The sequence below is a fragment of the Lissotriton helveticus genome, chromosome 1_1 (assembly GCF_964261635.1).
Source record: "Lissotriton helveticus chromosome 1_1, aLisHel1.1, whole genome shotgun sequence".
NCBI lineage: Eukaryota > Metazoa > Chordata > Amphibia > Caudata > Salamandridae > Lissotriton > Lissotriton helveticus.
In genome coordinates this window covers 644,829,944-644,850,359 of record NC_136057.1, presented here as the reverse complement: position 1 = coordinate 644,850,359, position 20,416 = coordinate 644,829,944, and the positions used below count along the sequence as shown (strand labels likewise).

General features: G+C 44.6%; 1 protein-coding gene across 1 annotated transcript in view; it reads left to right on the top strand.

The window, feature by feature from the left end:
* The window catches only part of SEMA3C (semaphorin 3C), a 740,455-nt gene that overhangs the window by 547,669 nt on the left and 172,370 nt on the right, over positions 1 to 20,416 (top strand). Inside the window, exon 12 of the mRNA XM_078674175.1 lies at positions 532 to 754. Coding sequence (XP_078530301.1) covers positions 532 to 754 — 223 coding nt within the window. The remainder of the gene's footprint in view (positions 1 to 531; positions 755 to 20,416) is intronic.

The following is a 20,416-nucleotide window of genomic DNA, read 5'->3' as shown; positions in this document are numbered from 1 at the left end:
TATATAATTGTGATAGCAGAAAAAAACACAGGCACACAAAATGTTTTTTTTACACAGTGAAAATGAAATAATTACTTTACAATCATCAAACCTGTAGAAACGTTTCAAAATATGTAATTATGCTCCATCTGGCTCTTGGATGAACACATGTTTTTATGCGTCTGTTCTGTACTCTCTTTTTACTGTGTTATGTTATTGCGAAGCAGCCCCCTTTACCTAAAGCGCCGGGACACTCTTTTTGAGTAACCGTTGCGCTATATAAAAGAATAAATCAATCAATCAAATCATGTTAAATTCAGAAAAGGACCAATTGTACATTAATGTGTTTGTGGAAATCTTTAACACATCTAGACACCAGCTCTTCCTTCATGGCTTATGCGGTGTTCATTATGACAAAGAAAACAATTCTGAGAAAAAACTGTACGTTCGGTATATCAACATTTTGTGTGACTTTGACCTCACTGAAAGTACTAAACTATGCCATAGATATCTCATCGGTGAATTTTACTCTGCCCGAATGTTTCCCTACAGTGCCCCGGGGGAGCCTTTACACCCAACATAAAGACAACGAAGGAGTTCCCAGATGATGTGGTCACCTTCATTAGAAATCACCCCTTGATGTTCAATTCCATCTACCCAATAAATAAAAGGCCTTTGCTTATCAGAATTGGCACCGACTACACTTATACAAAGATAGCTGTGGACAGGGTGAATGCAGCTGATGGGCGATACCATGTCTTGTTCCTTGGAACAGGTAAGAAGGAAATATATTTGCATGCACATTTTACCTCATAGTTTTAGTATCATTTTATAGTATGGTCTTACTAAATTGCAATAACATTACTGTTCGTATCAAGAAACCAGTAGAAAAAGGGGGAAACTCTGGCAAATGTTATTTGAATTATATTACTTGTTTAACCATTTGTCAGTGTGGATTTCTGCTTTAGTTTAATTTTCAGGTCCAACGTTGTTCTGTGTGCCCTGTTTGAGAGTCTTCAAGAAATATTTTTATATTGTCAGGTTTTGCTTTTCTCCTAAAGGTAGCACTGCCAGTGCTTTATTTGTGAAATAATGAGTTCCAATGCCCAAAGCTCTGCTGAGAGGTTCACGATCAGTCAGTGGTCGAAGTGCATTAAAAAATAAAGGGAACTCTAATGCTGTGCACAGTGGGGGCAGGTTGAGTATAAGTGGGGTGAGGTCGAAGGCGTGGCTTAAAAAACAAAACTACTTTCACTACTTTCGTTGTTTCACTTTCAGGTATGTACATATAAATGAACACACCGTTTAAATGTGAAAAAAACAGGTAACATCAGTGAGGCAGGGGAACCGGGTAAGGGGGGATTTTGAGGGATGATGTAGAGGGAAAATTAAATAAATAATTACATTTTCCTCGGCATCATCCCTCGAAATCCCCCCTTACCTGGCACCACTACCCCACCGCTGTTACCTGCACTGTGGCTGTATGAAACCTCTATTAATCAATGCACTGCAGACGACTTTGTAACCAGAGAGCCATGACATTTAATCCTGATTGGAACCGTGTAAAATAGTTAGGAGTGTAACACAGGTCCCTGCAGCCCCTTTGGTGGCATCTGTTAAAAGCACACACTTCACAGCTCAGCTGGTAACTCTTTTGCAATACCACCCAAAAGGAATACACCTGTCTCACCAGCAAGTGTCAAGTGATTCCATTAATTAAAGCCAATACAGGCTTCAAAGATCCCTTCACGTGTGCAGATTGACACTGTGACGGGTGCAATTAAATGTCGGCGTGCAGAATACCAAGACTGCTCATTTTCGAATCCACCTTATGCCTCTTTACCCACTTCCCGATGGCTGCTGCCCCTTTACACCACTCTTGAGTCTATTTATAATGGTTTTTCCATCTTTCTATTCAGGGGCGGTTTTCTCATTAGGGCGGCAGGGCTCCGCCCCGCTTACATTTCTGCTTCAATTAGGGTTTCCTTTTTATTTAGAAGAATTCCAAATCCATTACACCTGCGACCCTCGCTCTGCGCAAGGATCAGGCAAAACCAGGCACATGTGGTGTTAGAGCGCATGTGCGGGGCGTCGCAGGATTTTAAGAGCTGGCCTTATTTCAGCCCCGTCCCCCGGTGGCTTCCAACAATTGAAGTCTCTGCCCTCTGATGACGTAATGCAGCCTCGCTGATTGCAAGCAGCCTGGGCGCTTTAAGCAGAAGCCCTGGGTTTCCAAGTCTGCTTGTCAATCAGGGAGGGTGCACTACGTAGGTCACTGCACCCTACCCATTTTCTACCACGTCAGCATGGGGTGGGAGCAAGACTCCATGGTCCCACCCCCCCCTGGGAAGAGCTGGGAAAGGCCTGTGGTGCTCACGACACGAGGCTGTCTGAGGCGACCTGATCTGCAACACTCGTGCTCTTCTTTTTTGCTAATTTGCACTTGTGAACACTAAGCGCTCCTGAGGCGAAAAGCCGGGAGTTAGGCATTCTCCTCTGTTTTTATTCTTTTTAACGAAATCACTACCGCATTTTAACCTAAAATTGTGTTGGCTTCGAAATTTACGTGTGTAATTTGTTTCCCGCTTCCCGCTGTCTGTCACAGCAGGGCGCTTCCTCCCACCTCATTTGTACTTACCGGGGGCCGATTTTAGGGCCTTTTCGGTAGAATCACTGACTTGCAAAGGGCGACGACTTTGGCCGCCATTGCAACAGAAATAACGCGGTCAGCGCTCTAGCGGTCGGGCGAATCACAGCCCGGGCGTATAAGAGCAGCAGGCTGTCAGTTACTCTCTTTGCTAATTTGCACTTGTGAACACTAAGCGCTCCTGAGGCGAAAAGCCGGGAGTTAGGCATTCTCCTCTGTTTTTATTCTTTTTAACGAAATCACTACCGCATTTTAACCTAAAATTGTGTTGGCTTCGAAATTTACGTGTGTAATTTGTTTCCCGCTTCCCGCTGTCTGTCACAGCAGGGCGCTTCCTCCCACCTCATTTGTACTTACCGGGGGCCGATTTTAGGGCCTTTTCGGTAGAATCACTGACTTGCAAGGGCGACGACTTTGGCCGCCATTGCAACAGAAATAACGCGGTCAGCGCTCTAGCGTTCGGGCGAATCACAGCCCGGGCGTATAAGAGCAGCAGGCTGTCAGTTACTCTCTTTGCTAATTTGCACTTGTGAACACTAAGCGCTCCTGAGGCGAAAAGCCGGGAGTTAGGCATTCTCCTCTGTTTTTATTCTTTTTAACGAAATCACTACCGCATTTTAACCTAAAATTGTGTTGGCTTCGAAATTTACGTGTGTAATTTGTTTCCCGCTTCCCGCTGTCTGTCACAGCAGGGCGCTTCCTCCCACCTCATTTGTACTTACCGGGGGCCGATTTTAGGGCCTTTTCGGTAGAATCACTGACTTGCAAAGGGCGACGACTTTGGCCGCCATTGCAACAGAAATAACGCGGTCAGCGCTCTAGCGGTCGGGCGAATCACAGCCCGGGCGTATAAGAGCAGCAGGCTGTCAGTTACTCTCTTTGCTAATTTGCACTTGTGAACACTAAGCGCTCCTGAGGCGAAAAGCCGGGAGTTAGGCATTCTCCTCTGTTTTTATTCTTTTTAACGAAATCACTACCGCATTTTAACCTAAAATTGTGTTGGCTTCGAAATTTACGTGTGTAATTTGTTTCCCGCTTCCCGCTGTCTGTCACAGCAGGGCGCTTCCTCCCACCTCATTTGTACTTACCGGGGGCCAATTTTAGGGCCTTTTCGGTAGAATCACTGACTTGCAAAGGGCGACGACTTTGGCCGCCATTGCAACAGAAATAACGCGGTCAGCGCTCTAGCGGTCGGGCGAATCACAGCCCGGGCGTATAAGAGCAGCAGGCTGTCAGTTACTCTCTTTGCTAATTTGCACTTGTGAACACTAAGCGCTCCTGAGGCGAAAAGCCGGGAGTTAGGCATTCTCCTCTGTTTTTATTCTTTTTAACGAAATCACTACCGCATTTTAACCTAAAATTGTGTTGGCTTCGAAATTTACGTGTGTAATTTGTTTCCCGCTTCCCGCTGTCTGTCACAGCAGGGCGCTTCCTCCCACCTCATTTGTACTTACCGGGGGCCGATTTTAGGGCCTTTTCGGTAGAATCACTGACTTGCAAAGGGCGACGACTTTGGCCGCCATTGCAACAGAAATAACGCGGTCAGCGCTCTAGCGGTCGGGCGAATCACAGCCCGGGCGTTACTTATGAAGTCTGTTTTCCGTCCGCGCAGCGGGCGGGCGCAGCAGGCGCGCCGATGGCGCGCCGGAGGCGCGCCAGAGGCAAGCCCGTCTGGGCCCGTCCGGGCCAGACCGGGCCTAGGGCCAGCCACTATGCCCGTGTTCCCCCTTGGACCCACAATGTTTTCTAGGGAGGAACTACTTTCACTTCAACTCACGGGCATCCCTGGATGCCCGCACTGGGTTGGTTCTAGCCTTCCTTTCTGCCGATGCCCTGCCTGTCCGGCCCCCGGCAGTGGGGAGTCGGTTGGTAAGAAGGTGGGTAGAACCTTGCAGATGGCTCTCTTGAACTGCAGATCGCTGCCGAAGCATGCGATCGAGATCCACTTGCTATTAGAAGATAGCAAGTTCGACCCGCTCTTCCTGACGGAGACATGGTTATCTCCTCACTCATAAATAATCAACAGAGACCACCTGAAAGAAATATTCAGTATATATTCCGATGTTGTTGGAATATACTCAGTGTGTTAAAATACCCCTCACACACCAAAAGGGCCCTTGGTGTCATGCTTCATCATCGGGGTCTTCCCGCCCCCGCTGCGGGATGGGGCAGTGCTGCGACAAGCGGCTACGCCGGAGCACCTTTTTATTGTGAGTACTATGTGAGTGATAATGGAGTGAGTGTCAGTGGGGTCAGGAGTGATAGACAGTGAAATTAAAAGATACCTGGCCTGGTGTTTAGAAAAAATTATTTAATAGGCACTGGCTGGTATCATTAAAAGGGGTGAGGCGGAGGGCAAGAACGAGTTACTAGTCTTGCTCTCCTGTGTGGGTCAACATGTTTCGGGGCGTCATGCCCCTTCGTCAGGACCGGGTATATAGATCCCCCTGTCACTCACTAATGCGCTCCCACAGATAGAGAGTGATATGTACGATCAATGTGTATAAATAAATTTTATGATACACGTGAAAAAGCTAGCTCAGTACTACTGATGATATAAGCCTGAAAGGATAAGAACACAGGATTTAGAATGAGCGCGGATCCCAATGCGCTTTACTAGTGAGTACCTGTAAGGAAGGAAAATACAAAAAGAGGGAAGAAACACACTAATAGGCTGTTACATGGCACGCCAAAGATTTCTTGGGGGGACCAGGTTTGCCGGGATGAGAAGAGGAAAAATGCAACAAAGCGGAAACATACATTCATGGGTTTTTGCATGGCCAGCCAAGGATTTCAAGGGGGGGGCCAGGTTGCACGAAATTGGTAAAAATGGGAAGGAATACACACACATGTAAACACACACAACAATATAGAGCATCAGAAACTAGCGGTAAGATGCCTATTCAACTAAATACATACTTTTTGAATGAGGAGACAATGCCCCATGAGCCAAGCTGGGCGAAGGGTAAAGAGGGTCCAACTGTGGGAAGGAATGGAAAAAAGGCACAGATAGTATCGCCAGGACCTAGATTAGCAACTTACACTCAATAGGATAGAGTAGTGTATTCCAGGTCAGGTCTGTCGGCTGTGCCGTACTTACTCAACCCCCACACCTCAGTGCTTCCTCCTTCGTCAGTGGCTTCCGTGGTAATGGTAAGCCTGGGCGGGGTGGGTCTTTTATAGTCTGGCAGAGGCTTGTTGATTGAGCCCTGATTGAATAACTCGAAACCGGTGTGAGCGTTAAGTCGAGTAGTTAGGGCTAGTGACTCAAGCGGCCATTGTTAAATGTCCGAGGTCTGCTGGGCGGGGGCAGGTTTTTTGGGATAATTGCCAGAATCTGTATGTCTTGTTCCTATGTAGGGTAGCGGTAAGGACAGGGTGTCGGCAGATCGCTAGGATACACCCTTGGTCCGTGCATGAAATTGTATCGGCGTTTGCCGACCGGGGCGCATGCGCGGTGATGCCCTGTACTGAGTACACACTCGGCGCACCTCTGAGCAGCTGCATTTAAAATAAGAGCGGCTCCTGTTTTCAAGTAACTAAAAAACCTGTAGTCTGACATAGTGGAACTTGATTTAAAAGATATGTATGTTAACTTTGGTAGAATAATGCCTGCATAGACATAAATACTGATATCTATATATTCTGTTCTGCTAGAATAATAACCAGAAAGTAGTTTGCCTCAAATGGGGCTTTTTTCTGAAACAGCCCGGAGGTCCAATCCCCCTGCCTGTGTACAATAACAGGGATCTCCCACGGATCCAGCGCGAAGGAACGCCTCTCCCCCGCGCATGCGCGGAGACAGACTGGAAGCGGAGCACCACTGCGCATGCGCCGAGTGTGTACTCAGTACAGGGCATCACCGCGCATGCGCCCCGGTCGGCAAACGCCGATACAATTTCATGCACGGACCAAGGGTGTATCCTAGCGATCTGCCGACACCCTGTCCTTACCGCTACCCTACATAGGAACAAGACATACAGATTCTGGCAATTATCCCAAAAAACCTGCCCCCGCCCAGCAGACCTCGGACATTTAACAATGGCCGCTTGAGTCACTAGCCCTAACTACTCGACTTAACGCTCACACCGGTTTCGAGTTATTCAATCAGGGCTCAATCAACAAGCCTCTGCCAGACTATAAAAGACCCACCCCGCCCAGGCTTACCATTACCACGGAAGCCACTGACGAAGGAGGAAGCACTGAGGTGTGGGGGTTGAGTAAGTACGGCACAGCCGACAGACCTGACCTGGAATACACTACTCTATCCTATTGAGTGTAAGTTGCTAATCTAGGTCCTGGCGATACTATCTGTGCCTTTTTTCCATTCCTTCCCACAGTTGGACCCTCTTTACCCTTCGCCCAGCTTGGCTCATGGGGCATTGTCTCCTCATTCAAAAAGTATGTATTTAGTTGAATAGGCATCTTACCGCTAGTTTCTGATGCTCTATATTGTTGTGTGTGTTTACATGTGTGTGTATTCCTTCCCATTTTTACCAATTTCGTGCAACCTGGCCCCCCCCCTTGAAATCCTTGGCTGGCCATGCAAAAACCCATGAATGTATGTTTCCGCTTTGTTGCATTTTTCCTCTTCTCATCCCGGCAAACCTGGTCCCCCCAAGAAATCTTTGGCGTGCCATGTAACAGCCTATTAGTGTGTTTCTTCCCTCTTTTTGTATTTTCCTTCCTTACAGGTACTCACTAGTAAAGCGCATTGGGATCCGCGCTCATTCTAAATCCTGTGTTCTTATCCTTTCAGGCTTATATCATCAGTAGTACTGAGCTAGCTTTTTCACGTGTATCATAAAATTTATTTATACACATTGATCGTACATATCACTCTCTATCTGTGGGAGCGCATTAGTGAGTGACAGGGGGATCTATATACCCGGTCCTGACGAAGGGGCATGACGCCCCGAAACATGTTGACCCACACAGGAGAGCAAGACTAGTAACTCGTTCTTGCCCTCCGCCTCACCCCTTTTAATGATACCAGCCAGTGCCTATTAAATAATTTTTTCTAAACACCAGGCCAGGTATCTTTTAATTTCACTGTCTATCACTCCTGACCCCACTGACACTCACTCCATTATCACTCACATAGTACTCACAATAAAAAGGTGCTCCGGCGTAGCCGCTTGTCGCAGCACTGCCCCGTCCCGCAGCGGGGGCGGGAAGACCCCGATGATGAAGCATGACACCAAGGGCCCTTTTGGTGTGTGAGGGGTATTTTAACACACTGAGTATATTCCAACAACATCGGAATATATACTGAATATTTCTTTCAGGTGGTCTCTGTTGATTATTTATGCTTTCATAAGAGGAGGATTAGCCCACCGAGGTGCCGAGTTGCACCACCTCTTCACTCCCCTTTTTGATATTCCCTATCTCCTCACTCAGACTTCGATATTGTCTCGGCGCTTCCCAGTGGTTTCAATATCCAATGCTTGAACAGAGATAAAGGTATGGGGGGAGGACTCGCCATAATCCATCGGGAGTCTCTGACCTGCAGATTGAAGGAGGGTGGAATTTTAGACGCAGAAAGTGCTAGCTTTAACATTCAGCTCTCACCCACCCACTCCCTGTCAGGTCTTCTCATCTATAGACCCCCGGGGAGTCTAAAACATTTCCCTGACTCCCTCTTAGAAATCTCCTTATCAACTGCCTCTCAGGCCCCGAACTTTTTGATCCTGGGCGACTTGAATATACATTTCGACGACCCCAAGGATAACTCTGGGGCTGAACTGATCACTAATCTTAGCTCCTTTGACCTGGAATTGGCAAATAAGGAAGCCACCCACAATAAAGGTCATTTGTTGGATCCGATCTTTTCCAACATCCCCCAGCTCGCAGCCAAATCCCCCCTACCCCTGTTATGGTCAGACCATTTCCTAGTTCCTTTTTCATGGGAATTTTGCCATGGAGGAACCAAGGTCCCCTGTTCCCGTACGCTTCAAAGGCCATGGCCAAGGCTGTCAGTAGAGAATTTGTCAACTGCTCTCGAACAATCCACACCTCCTACAGAATCGGATGTTCTACAGGCAGATATAAACTTTCGAGACTGGCTCTCTAAATCCCTGGATTCGGTTCTGCCTCTTAAGCTTTGCACTAAAAAGAGCAATACTTTCAAATCTCCCTGGTTCTCGCCCGAACTAAGAGAACTCAGGAAAGATTGCAAAAGAGCAGAGCGCGCTTGGCGCAAAGACTGGGCACCTATTCACAAAACTGCATATAAAGCAGCCCTAAAACTTTACAAACTAGGACGGCAAAAATCCAAAGCTGCCTTTTTTGAAGAAAAAATTCGTCTCTCTTCTAATTCTTCTAGAGAAACATTTAAAATTGTGAACCTGCTTCTTAAAGTCCCAGCTCCCTCCCTGGTTCAGAATGACCCAGTACTGAGATGCAACCAGTTAGCAGAATTTTTCGATACCACAATTCGGAAAATTCTAGACAGCCTTCCTCAATCCTCTGCCATTGAACTCACCGAGACACCCTCTCCTGACCCTTCTTGTCCTCAACTTGAGGCTTTTAGTCTTATATCCACAGAAGACTTTTGTAATATCCTTTCCACTATCAAAAGCGGCTCTCCCTCAGACCCAGTCCCGATGCACATTCTAAAGCAAACTTTAAACATCATTGCCCCCGTAGCCACTGAGCTACTTAACTCTTCATTATCTTCGGGCATAGTGCCCCCGAGTTGGAAACAGGCCAGAGTTAAAACGCTTTTAAAGAAACCAGGATTAGACATCTCCGATCTGGCCAACTTTCGCCCGATCTCGCTCCTACCTGGACTGAGCAAAGTGGCCGAAAAAGTGGTGAATAGGCAGATCTCAGAGTACCTTGAGGCTAACCATCTCCTCAGTGACTCTCAGACTGGTTTTCGCCCGGGTCAGGGCACAGACACCGCCCTTTTGGCGGTGACTGAAGAGGTAAGATGCATCTTGGATTCAGGGGGATCAGTGGCTCTGATCCTCCTGGATCTAAGTGCTGCATTCGATACTGTGGATCATGCAGTCCTGGCCCAACGCCTGGCCCTGCTGGGCATTACAGGATCAGCCCTTAAATGGCTGCAATCCTACCTGGAGGAGAGATCCTTCAGGATCTGGGAAAATGGGTCCATGTCGGAGGCCTTCCCTCTTCAGTGTGGGGTGCCGCAGGGCTCCTCCCTCAGCCCCACACTGTTTAATGTCTACATGGCCCCGTTGGAGAAGGTGATAGCCCCATTCGGGGTTAAATCCATAAGCTATGCTGACGACACCCAGCTTGTTGTCTCGTTGTCACAACATGGGGGCAGCCCGGTCGATCTCCCAGACTGTCTTACAGCCATTTCCTCCTGGATGTCCAGCGCGAAACTTAAACTAAATGGATCTAAGACGGAGATCATGCTCTTAGGCAATCAATTCACCTCCCTGCCCCCTGAGATGTGGCCTGCCTGTATGGGAGATCTCCCTCCCCCCAAGCAGCAAATTAAAAGCCTAGGGATTTGGTTCGAACCCCAACTGACCTTCAAGACCCATGCGCAGAAAGTGGTTGGAGGCTGCTTCGGCCTGCTTCGGGCAGCCCGGAAGGTCCTCCCTCTCCTTCCGTTTCAATCTAGAAAGCTGCTAATCCAGGGTTTGATTCTGTCCAAACTGGATTATGGTAACTCCCTCTTCCTCGCAGCCCCTCTTGCTACTATCAATACTCTTCAGCGAGCTCAGAATGCCGCAGCCAGGCTGCTGATGGGGGTGCCGAGACGGGCCTCAGCCAAACCATTGCTGAAAGCCCTGCACTGGCTCCCCATCCAAGAGCGGATCTCTTTTAAGTCTCTCTGCATCGCACATAAGACTCTGCAGGGTAAAGGCCCTCCGGCCTTGAGAGGACTGATCCGACCTTACAAGTCGACCAGGGCTCTTCGCTCGGATGGAGAAAATCTGGCCATTGTTCCACGAGTGAGGAAAGCACGAACAGGAGGCCGACGGTTCTCACTGAATGTGTCAAACAAATGGAATGCCCTTCCTAGAGAACTTCGAATGGAACCGGATCACCTGAAATTTAGAAGAGCACTCAAAACCTTTTTGTTCCCTACCTTCCCTTAAACCTTGCTTCTCGCTTGAGTTCACCAGGTTCAGATTAGGATTAGCGCTGGGACGCTCCAGGGCAGCCATGCGCTCTACAAGTCCAAAAAAAAAAAAAAAAAGCAAGCAGCAAAGTTGCTCGGACCAGAGAGGCTGGCAGTTAGTATCCCAGGCAAGTGCGGGTGGGGGCTTAGAGAGGGTTTTAATGGGCTGTATGATTTAGGCTCTAAGAACCAAAGGAAAAAGCGGGCCTAGAAATATGTCCTTACCAGGTCCATATTTATAATATCCAAAGGGACCAGCAAATTATATCACACCAGGTTTTGTTGCTCGGCAGGCAGTGTGTGAATCATCCGTTCTTTGAAAGTTATTTCTTGAAGTCTGATAATTGGAAAATGTCACATTGTGCTCATTTGGGTAATAACTGGTCATGGGCTACTCATGGATGGGGAATATGGAAATGTATCGTAAAAGTAAAACTGTCCGTATTCAGTAAATAATTGTGCGTCATTCATTAAAAGGCCTAAGCATCTGAAGGATAATTACACTTATGCAGTGAGTACCTTGCTCCTAGATGAGCAAAGACAGAAGCCCGTCATAAATCATCAGCTTGTGATGATGGGGCAGGTTTTCAGGAACTTGATTAGTCTTGTGGATGGTTTGTGAGGATTATTTCTTTATCCTGTGGGGTCTAGATTGAGGGGTGTAGTTAGAAGATAGGAACATTTCATTGTTTAGTAGTGGTGACTTTAGTTTCCTGCGATTTCACTTCAGATGATGTTTTTTTCTGTAAATATAAGACACATTCTAGCACGTAAAAAAGGACTTAATGCACCTTTCTGAATTCAACACACTTGGTAACTGCATCACTGTGAAAAATGTATTTAGTGTCATTCAACTACAGCAAATGTATGAGCATAAATTTAAGTTGGGAGGAGAATTGCCTTTATCCTAAGTGAATCCCACCAATTTATTAACGTGTAGTGGTTTTGCTGCCGTCTTCAACAGTTCATTAATTTACAAACTGTTGAAGACTGCAGCAAAACCACTACTGATGATGCCATCAAGCTATCTTTTCAGTTTTCCACTGTGCTCTTCTTAGATCACTGAGCTGAATGTCTGAGCTCTAGATTTTAGTAATACAAATAAATCTGCAAGTCCTTTTTCTATGACTAGACCTTTGGTTGCTATCATTTTAAATGATTCACCGTTAACTGATTTCTTCTCTTCGCTAAACATCATCTTGACTTGGGGTTCACTGTTTCTCTCAACTTAACTACAATGTACATTTCAAAGAATCAAAACTAAAGGCTTCATCTTCCTAGTGTGAGGTAAACGCAAGCCCAATGCCAGCAGGGCTGTACAGAAGGGCCTTGCTACTCACTTTTAGGCATGCTTTGTAGCTTGAGATCACATACTAGTTTGCACACATTATGGTAAATATTGACAGACCTCATTCACTTACTTATTATTAGTGCTTAATTTAAGCCAGTGGTTGTAGGTGGGACCCGCCATTCAGTAGCACCAGTCGCAAGGTTCTGAGCAAAACGTTGTGCCTGCCACTTATTCTTTTACAAATTAATCACTGCTAGTTAGCCAAGAGCTTAGCACAAGACACTCATAGAGTAGGTGTGTTTATACGAAAAATCCTCATTCTGAGGTGCTGTGTGTTTGACTATTTTGTGTTCACACCCTGAACATAGTCTCTTTGCCAGAAACCTTCTTTTAAAGGTGGTTAATAAGATCTTTTTTAATTGAAGCAAACCCTTGGATGATATTCTAATAGTATATCTGCTAAGCTTTGATGACACAAGAATTACTCTATATGTCACCAGTGAACAATGGAGGTTGGTAGATGATGTTGCTTCTGTTGGTGAAGGGCTGATGCTGTAGACCATATGAACCCCAAAGAGGAGGTAGTTGGATCATAATATTTATTTGAGCTCTATCCATGAGATACATTTCTTCCTTTAACGTTTGATTTCACTTTTTGCTGATCTGATCCACCAATATCTGGCTTATTGTGTGCTGCCTTGGGATGGCATGAAAAGTGACAGATGTCTGTAATGACATGTTAAGTCTTCTGTGGTACTGGGTAGTGACTTGCTACTCACCAAAAAAGCTCTACAACACCCCATCAGGGGTAACAAGCACTATATAAATGAAAACCTTTTTCCTTCATCTATCCCTTTGCTATCCTTCTGATTCCAAATAACTGACTAACCTATCCACCACTCAAATTACTTTCATATTGCACTATACTAATTCAACACTAATCCTTTATGGTTTCACGATTAGCATGCTATTCGCCGAAAAAGGGCTTCAACGCCTCCTCATGGCTAGTAAGCGCTATATAAATGCAATTACAATACAAAGCATGCGCATAAAGGAATCATTTCCTTAGTTACGTTGCCGAACTTACAAGCTCCTCTGCTTTTGTCTATCAAGGGTTGATGGGCATTGATGTGGTCAGAATGTATAATTATAATAAGCATCTAGTTCCAGGTCTAGGACCTCTCCTCTCAAGTCTAGTGAAAACAGATGCCAAAATAACTAGGTTTATTGTGCTGACCATATTGTGTCACTCTCTAGCAACCCATCTGTTTATCAGAAAAAAGCCTGTTCTGGTTTGTTCATGTTTTTTTTATTCTGTTTCTCCTAAATTGCAACATGAGTGATTTCCCCTAGGCTGTCTAAATTAAAACTCCACTTTGCGCATTCCTTGTGTAATCTGCACCCTTTCTAGAAAGGTTCGAGGGAATTTTTTTTAACAGAGTACCCTTCATTCCTTGTTCCTTTCTTCCCATCTCTTTTCTATCTCTCTTTTGTTACGTGTTATTCCATCCTTGTTTCGCCCTTATTCAATTTGCCTCGTGCATATGTTTTACTTTCTTTGGAAAGGTTAGCATTAGACTGACTACATTTTGTGCTACTATTTCTTTTAAATTTAATATGCATGGCACTTGAGAGCATTTTAGTAGAGATTTCCACCATGTAGCCTTCAATATTTATACTGACATCTCTGAAAACAGGGATAATGTATATTTCCATAACAGTGCTTACCTCAAAAGAAGAAATAATCGTGCCTGCTAATTCTCAGCTAATAAGTGTTTGCCCTGTATTTACCGCCACTTTTTTCTTAATTATTATTATTTTTCTTATTTAGTAGAAATGTAGGGAAACATGAGGAATACAATAAATACGTGATTTTATACACCGATAAAATTAAAGCATTTTTAATGAGGTGACTGAAAAACCACCACCTCGGCTGCTGCTGAATAATTCTCTGACACGTTTCAAAAGCTTTCTAATAACCTGCTTCGGATCTGGTTCATGAGGTACTGGGCATGTGTAAACTTTAATGCATCTGACAGCCAGGCCTCTCTTGGGGCCATGCTGGCGCAGTCTGGGTTGTAATTAATGTGGCCGAGTATATTGCTGTAGGTTTAACTGTATCCCAGATGCTGTGATTGTCTGTCAATGACAGTAGCATCCCTTCTTCCAACTAAACTGCGCTCAGAAAGGCCTACTAATCTCCAAAATACAAGTGGCAAGGCCTGTGCTGGGTCTATTAAAAGACTAGATAGATGAGTTTGAGGATGGTATTTAAGGTGTTGTGCTTGTGCCTCATTGCGGTTCCTGTTGAAAGAGTTGGACGGTCTCTGGCTACGTACATAAGATGGGTTTCTAGAAGCATACTGAGGTTACGGGCAAAAAATGGAAAATACACAGGAACAAAATAGAAGACTGTTTGACCAATGACTGAGGGGTGTGGAGGAAGGCAAAAGTAAATAGGTGCAAGTTTATTGCCAGGTACTATGACACTAGTTCTGTCTGCTTGCAAACAAGTTGGGCCCCTGCACTGTTGACCCCTGAAAGGTGGGCACTGGTGCAATTTGAATTGGAAATATGTTATCCCCGACCTCTCTCCCATTTGCTCCTAAAAATGTGTACTTTGGCCATGATGCAAGAAACTCCTCAAAAATTAGTTACCTCAGTGTTCTCCCAGTATGGTCCATGTAATGTTTGCTCCTGCAGGTTGGCCCTCTGTGCACTTAGCTAATTCATGCTGAGGCGCTTACAAAGTTTGCTAGTAAATCGTTGGGCCATAGTCCATTTTTAAATATTTGGTCCTTGGTGTCGATTACTCATAATGTTTTGCTTCAAAGATATTCACTCTGTAAAGATAGATTTTATTCTGTGGAGTTCTCTGGTTGGGCAGATCAAGTAGTCTTTTAATGCATTTTTTACCACTGGATATCAGTAATTATAGCCTGCCTGCAGTCTAGGAGAGAGCATTGCCAGTTCTAGCGATTTAAGATCAGTTTGGTCAGGTGTGTATCTGCAGCTTGTTAAAATGATAACATCCCTGACTGACATGAATGTGTGGAGACTTGCCACAGCCAAAGTTAGGGCCTTGTAATGGCATGGATGGATGTCAGGGTGGGAGTGTTAACCTGTGAGAAATCTCCTTTCTTGGCTTGCCTTTAAGTTGTTTATTAAAAAAATTATCAATGAGGTATTGAGCAGATATTTATCCAGAGTTAAAGATGTAACTGATGATAGTTTGAGGGGAGGCAGTGGCCTGTTTCTGTTTAACACAGTGGCTTCCGAAAGTCTTGAAAATGCACCATTTGCCTTCAAATTTTTCAAAATTTTATCGGGGGGGAAACCCCCCCGAACCCTCCTTAGTTGGTTCGGGATCGCTCACTGCGCTCGCTCGCGTGGTGTGCTCCACAATTAATTTAACGCCTCACCATTTTCAAATGTCACCAGCCGCCACTGTATTCCTCCTCCTTTCCCCTTTGTGCATTCTTTCCTCTCTTGCTCTTGGTAAATTTCTGATGCAGTAAAATAGTTTTGGTCACAGAAAATGAGTGATAGTGGTCCCTACTGGCAAATTTACCACTGAGAAATGCTATTTGATGTACTTCTTAGGCATAAGATCCACTATTTATAACTCACTACAAATGGGTTTTATGGTTGCCTGTAAACACCATGCAGCACAAATGAATAAAGGATGTTTCCAACATGTGAGGTGCACGTGTTGTAACTGTTGTAACTGTGAGCTGGTGAATTCTGACTATACGACTAGTAACGAAAATATGTCTGGCAGTGTTTCTACCTCTTGTATTAAATTAATACCTCTGCCTTTCTTATTCCCTTTTTCTTATTTCCGTATCTTATTCCGATAGTCTCCCCAAATCATTAACCTAGTCAAATGATTTTACAACATAGTGGTTGTGCTGAAGATGTATCTCTATGTTTTTGAGCTGTATCGTCTGCAGCTCATACGCTGACTTTTATAAATTCAAAGTTACATGTATGTGTTTTGGAGAGTAAAATTGCATAAAACAGGTGCTCTGCATTAATGTACAAATTCATGTTATAGCCCTAAGATTTCAAGCGAGAGCACGGTGATGCGATGTTTTGCAGAGCATGTCGATTCCCATCCACAAAAGAAAACACACACACACAAACACACACGTACACCCACACACACACATCACAAACACATACGTACACCCACACACACACATCACAAACACATACGTGGAGATACGTGGAGTATAAACAAAGAGTGGTTATAAATAGTATCCCATGAACAATGACAAATGACTAAAATTGTAAACCCAACCTCATCTGTGAGAATGGTATATTTATAAAGACTATGGCAAATCCTTATGCACTTTAAATACCTATCTAATGTGATGAATCTCAACGTATTTTGCAAACCTCGGTCTAACCCCCGGGAGGATGCTAAATCTTTGTAAAGCAGCTCGAATCCTCTAGGTTCTGTTTTAAGATAACCTCTGTCTCATTTTATTTTTACAGGTTTAATAAAAATTGTGGCCTCCGTTTGTAGAGAATTAAAAAACAATGTAATGAATGTAAATTAAGCAAGCATGACTGCCCTTGACTATGTATATCAGTGCCGGACTGGTCGTTAAGCTTATCATGCCTCTCTGTCACTCTCTGCAGCTCACACGATTTACTGCAGCAGACACAGCGAGTAAGAGAAAGAGGATGAGAGAAAGAGACAAAGAGGAAGAGAGGGGCGGAGATAGAGAGGGGGAGAGAGAGAGAGGGGGGAGAGAGGGAGAGAGTGAGAGAGAGACAAAGAGAGACAGAGAGAAAGAGAAAGAGAGAAGCACGGCTGATTTCAACAATTTATCCAAGCTGCTTTCCTACTTGGGTCTGGTTTATGGGATGGACTAGAGCCTCCCACCAGTTTCCAGCATTAAGCTTCATTTTTAAATATGTTAAGGTTGATTTGAACAAATTCGGTACATTATATTCAATTTCAATTAACTTTTAAATTCTACTGTTTTTTAGTTCAGCTCTGAAAGCAAATTACAGTGTGTTATGAAAAAATATCTTACTCAGCTGAGCCTGCGGTTTGAGTGTAATGGCCTTCTTGGGGATTACATTAAGAAGTGTTAAAGTAAACCTTAGTTTTAGGAGAGGGGGCATTCCTTGCTCTGGGTGGTCCCTTCTGTTGGACAAACCAATGCCTGGAGCCAGAACAATGAAGATACGGGATCAAACGCGTACCTGAGCACACAGCTGCTCAAGGTTCTTTGTTTAAAAGATGTTCTTAAATGAATGTCCAGTCCTTTCTGTTTTCCAGGTAGTTTTACATGAAACTTCAAATGGAAGACATCTGTCTTTGCATTTACATTTAGCTAACCAAGCCTGATGAAGAGTTGGGGTGCTGACCCGTGTATTTCTAGCCACTAAACTAGCCCTGTACATTAGTGGCTAGAAATACATTTGATGATGGGCATAGAATGTTGATAGAGCTGGGGGTCACTTGCTTTGAACGCTCTTTGGTCAACTCATTCTTCTTTTTCATTGGAAGAAAGGACCATTATATTGGCAAAGATCCTCTGCCTATGAAGTGAAGAGGATCTTCCACAAGAGGACCTTCTCTTAAATTGTATGTTACTTTGTGCACATGTGTTATTTGTAAAGTGCACAGTTACCAAATGTTTCCTGCTGCTTCAGCATAAGAATAGAGGGGGCTTTACAACATGGTATGTAGTGTAACGAGTACAGTTTTATGCTGTTAATCTAAAAATGATTTCACATTGGCGGATCCAGCGCAGAGCTGATTCTTTCAAATTGGTGATGCAGGACTATGCGTAAGTGTGGAGAGCCAGTCTAAACTGCTCCCATAGACCGATAAGGCTTACATTTTTTTAACATATACAAAAATTAAATAAAAGGTGTACCACAATCAAAATGAGATTGCTATATTTAGCAACTGTAATGAGTTATCAAACTTTGGAGCTCAACAGATTAAATCAAATAACTTAAGGATCAGTGACAGAGTAATAGTTTCCTTTATATCTGCCTCCACAGACCTTGAATTGGAATGTTTGTGTACCTAGTTTTATTTCAAAAACTATCTTTTTGGACATGTCTGAGTAATACTATTTTGAGGTGTGGAGGTAGTATTGTGATGCGGTGCTTAGTGGTCTATATTCAAAGGCAGATAGTGGATAAGTCATGTTAAGTTGTAATTCTTTTAATTGACGTGAAACGCACAATACTCACCTCATATTAACTGTCACTTTGTGATGTAAAACACTTCCTAAATGATTGATAACTCTTCCCACATAGGTCGCACTATAACCACAATCCCCAATCCAAACAAGCATGTAAGTCTGCCTGTACTGAAAGGTACATTATTGTGCCTGTATTGTGTCCTGGGGCTTAGAGTGCCACAATCTCACACTAATTGCAGTTGCATACTATAGAAATTCAGGAAAGCCTAACATATCATGAAATTAGTAAACTTGTGTGGCAATTCTCTTCATACCATATAGCAATGCTGTAAAGTTTATTCGTGACCCATGAAGCATGTAGAGTTCAGAAAACATTATGCTAAAACGTAACAGCACCATCAAATATGGTCAAATTAATATTCAAAATTTATTAATTGAGAATACTCAATGGGTAATAGCAGGTAATTTTGACAATTGTAAAATTCTGGCACTGGTATATAATAGCTTATTCATGGACACAAATGACAAAAGTCTGCCCCTGGCACATTGGAGGTAATTATTTTCATTTGGGGGACACCTGTGACAAATTTTGAAGAATGAAAAACCGAGGTCAACTCCCGAGGAGGTTAAGGCTTTACTGTCACACAATCAAATGATTTGACTGTTCCATTAGTGCTCTTTCGGAGTATTTTTAGCAAATTTATGTTGAAATTGTGCTTTAAAATTTGATATTTCCGCCCGCTATTGTTTGATCCATAAACGTCCATTGTTCTCTGTCAAAGGACGATTCCCCTCCATATTGAAGCACAACTGAGAAGCTTGGAAGTATCGCGATACCACTGGGATTCCCATCCCCCCGTCAGGATTCTCATTTGGAGGGATTTGAGTCCTAGTTGTATAGCGATACTTCCAAGCTTCTCAGTTGAGCTGCATTATGGAATGGAATCATCCTTAGACAGATAAACATTGGACGTTTATGGATCAAACAATAGCGGGCAGAAATATCTGGCATGAACTCTGGATTCCAAAGAAGCACAGAGCATGGGGCCTGTACTCTCCTGTCACGGTGACAACTCTAAAGGTGTGGGATGCTACAGCGATCTGACATGGGCTTACCACTTTACCCTCCCCGATGACCCCGCTGATTGACAACCCATGAATCCTTTCAGCGCTGACGTGAGATGGGCTGTAAGAGGGTGGACTCCCTTTTTGACCAGAGCGGACTTATCCCTTTCACTCAGTTCCAGGCGGACTATGCAATCCCAGCAGTGGACTGCTATATGTACCAACAAGTGCAACACTGGGTAACATCTTCAGCAGTAAGACCTGGGGCCTCACGACGGTTAACACCATTTGAAAAGTGGCTCGTCACTAAAGATGACAAGCGCCTAATATCGGAACTCTACGCATTCCTCTCCCCGGGCACTTCTCCTGCAAAGACCAAGGGACAGTTAAGGTGGGAGGAAGAATTAGGCAGAAACCTCCAAGCAAAGAATGGCAGGACATCTTTGAGAGAGCACACCACATGCCACACGACATGTCAGGTACGGAGGCAGCATATAAGGTGGTCGTGTATTGGTATCTAACCCCGGCCTGACTCAATCACTGGAATAAAGTTTGCCCGGCATACTGCTGGCGGGGCTGTGGCCAGACTGGGTCCCTAGTGCATCTTCTGTGGCATTGTCTAAAACTAGTGTGATATTGGGATCTAATACTACAAGACATCAATGAGGCTTTCGATACGGACATCCCACGTATCCCAGCGTACACGCTGCTAGGCCTCTCCAACCTCTTGACCTTCCCTTTTCGCTCCTCGAGAGAGGAACAGATAGCCATAGCCTTGAACGCTGCATGTCTAGAGTTGTTAGCTCACTGGGGGTCTGAGAAAGTCCCAGACCACTCTGCCTGGCTTAGACGATTATGGGTGGTGTTGGGCATGGAATGGTTATTGTTGGTGGCGGACAACAAAGCAGACGTTTTTCTGGAGCAATGGGCTCCCTTTGCAAACATCCTCAGTAAGGAGTTCAGAGAAGTAACCTGCCCTAAGCTCCTACAGGTTTTACGCCTCATTGACATAGACCAACTTTATAAGCCGTGCTGAATAGTAGACAGAGGCTCCTACAAGATCTCCACGTGGGGATGATACGGGGTGTGGAGGAGACTGGCTGGGGGTTTTGGAGGGGGTACTGTTTCTCTTTAGCTTTTCTTTCTTCTTTCCTCTC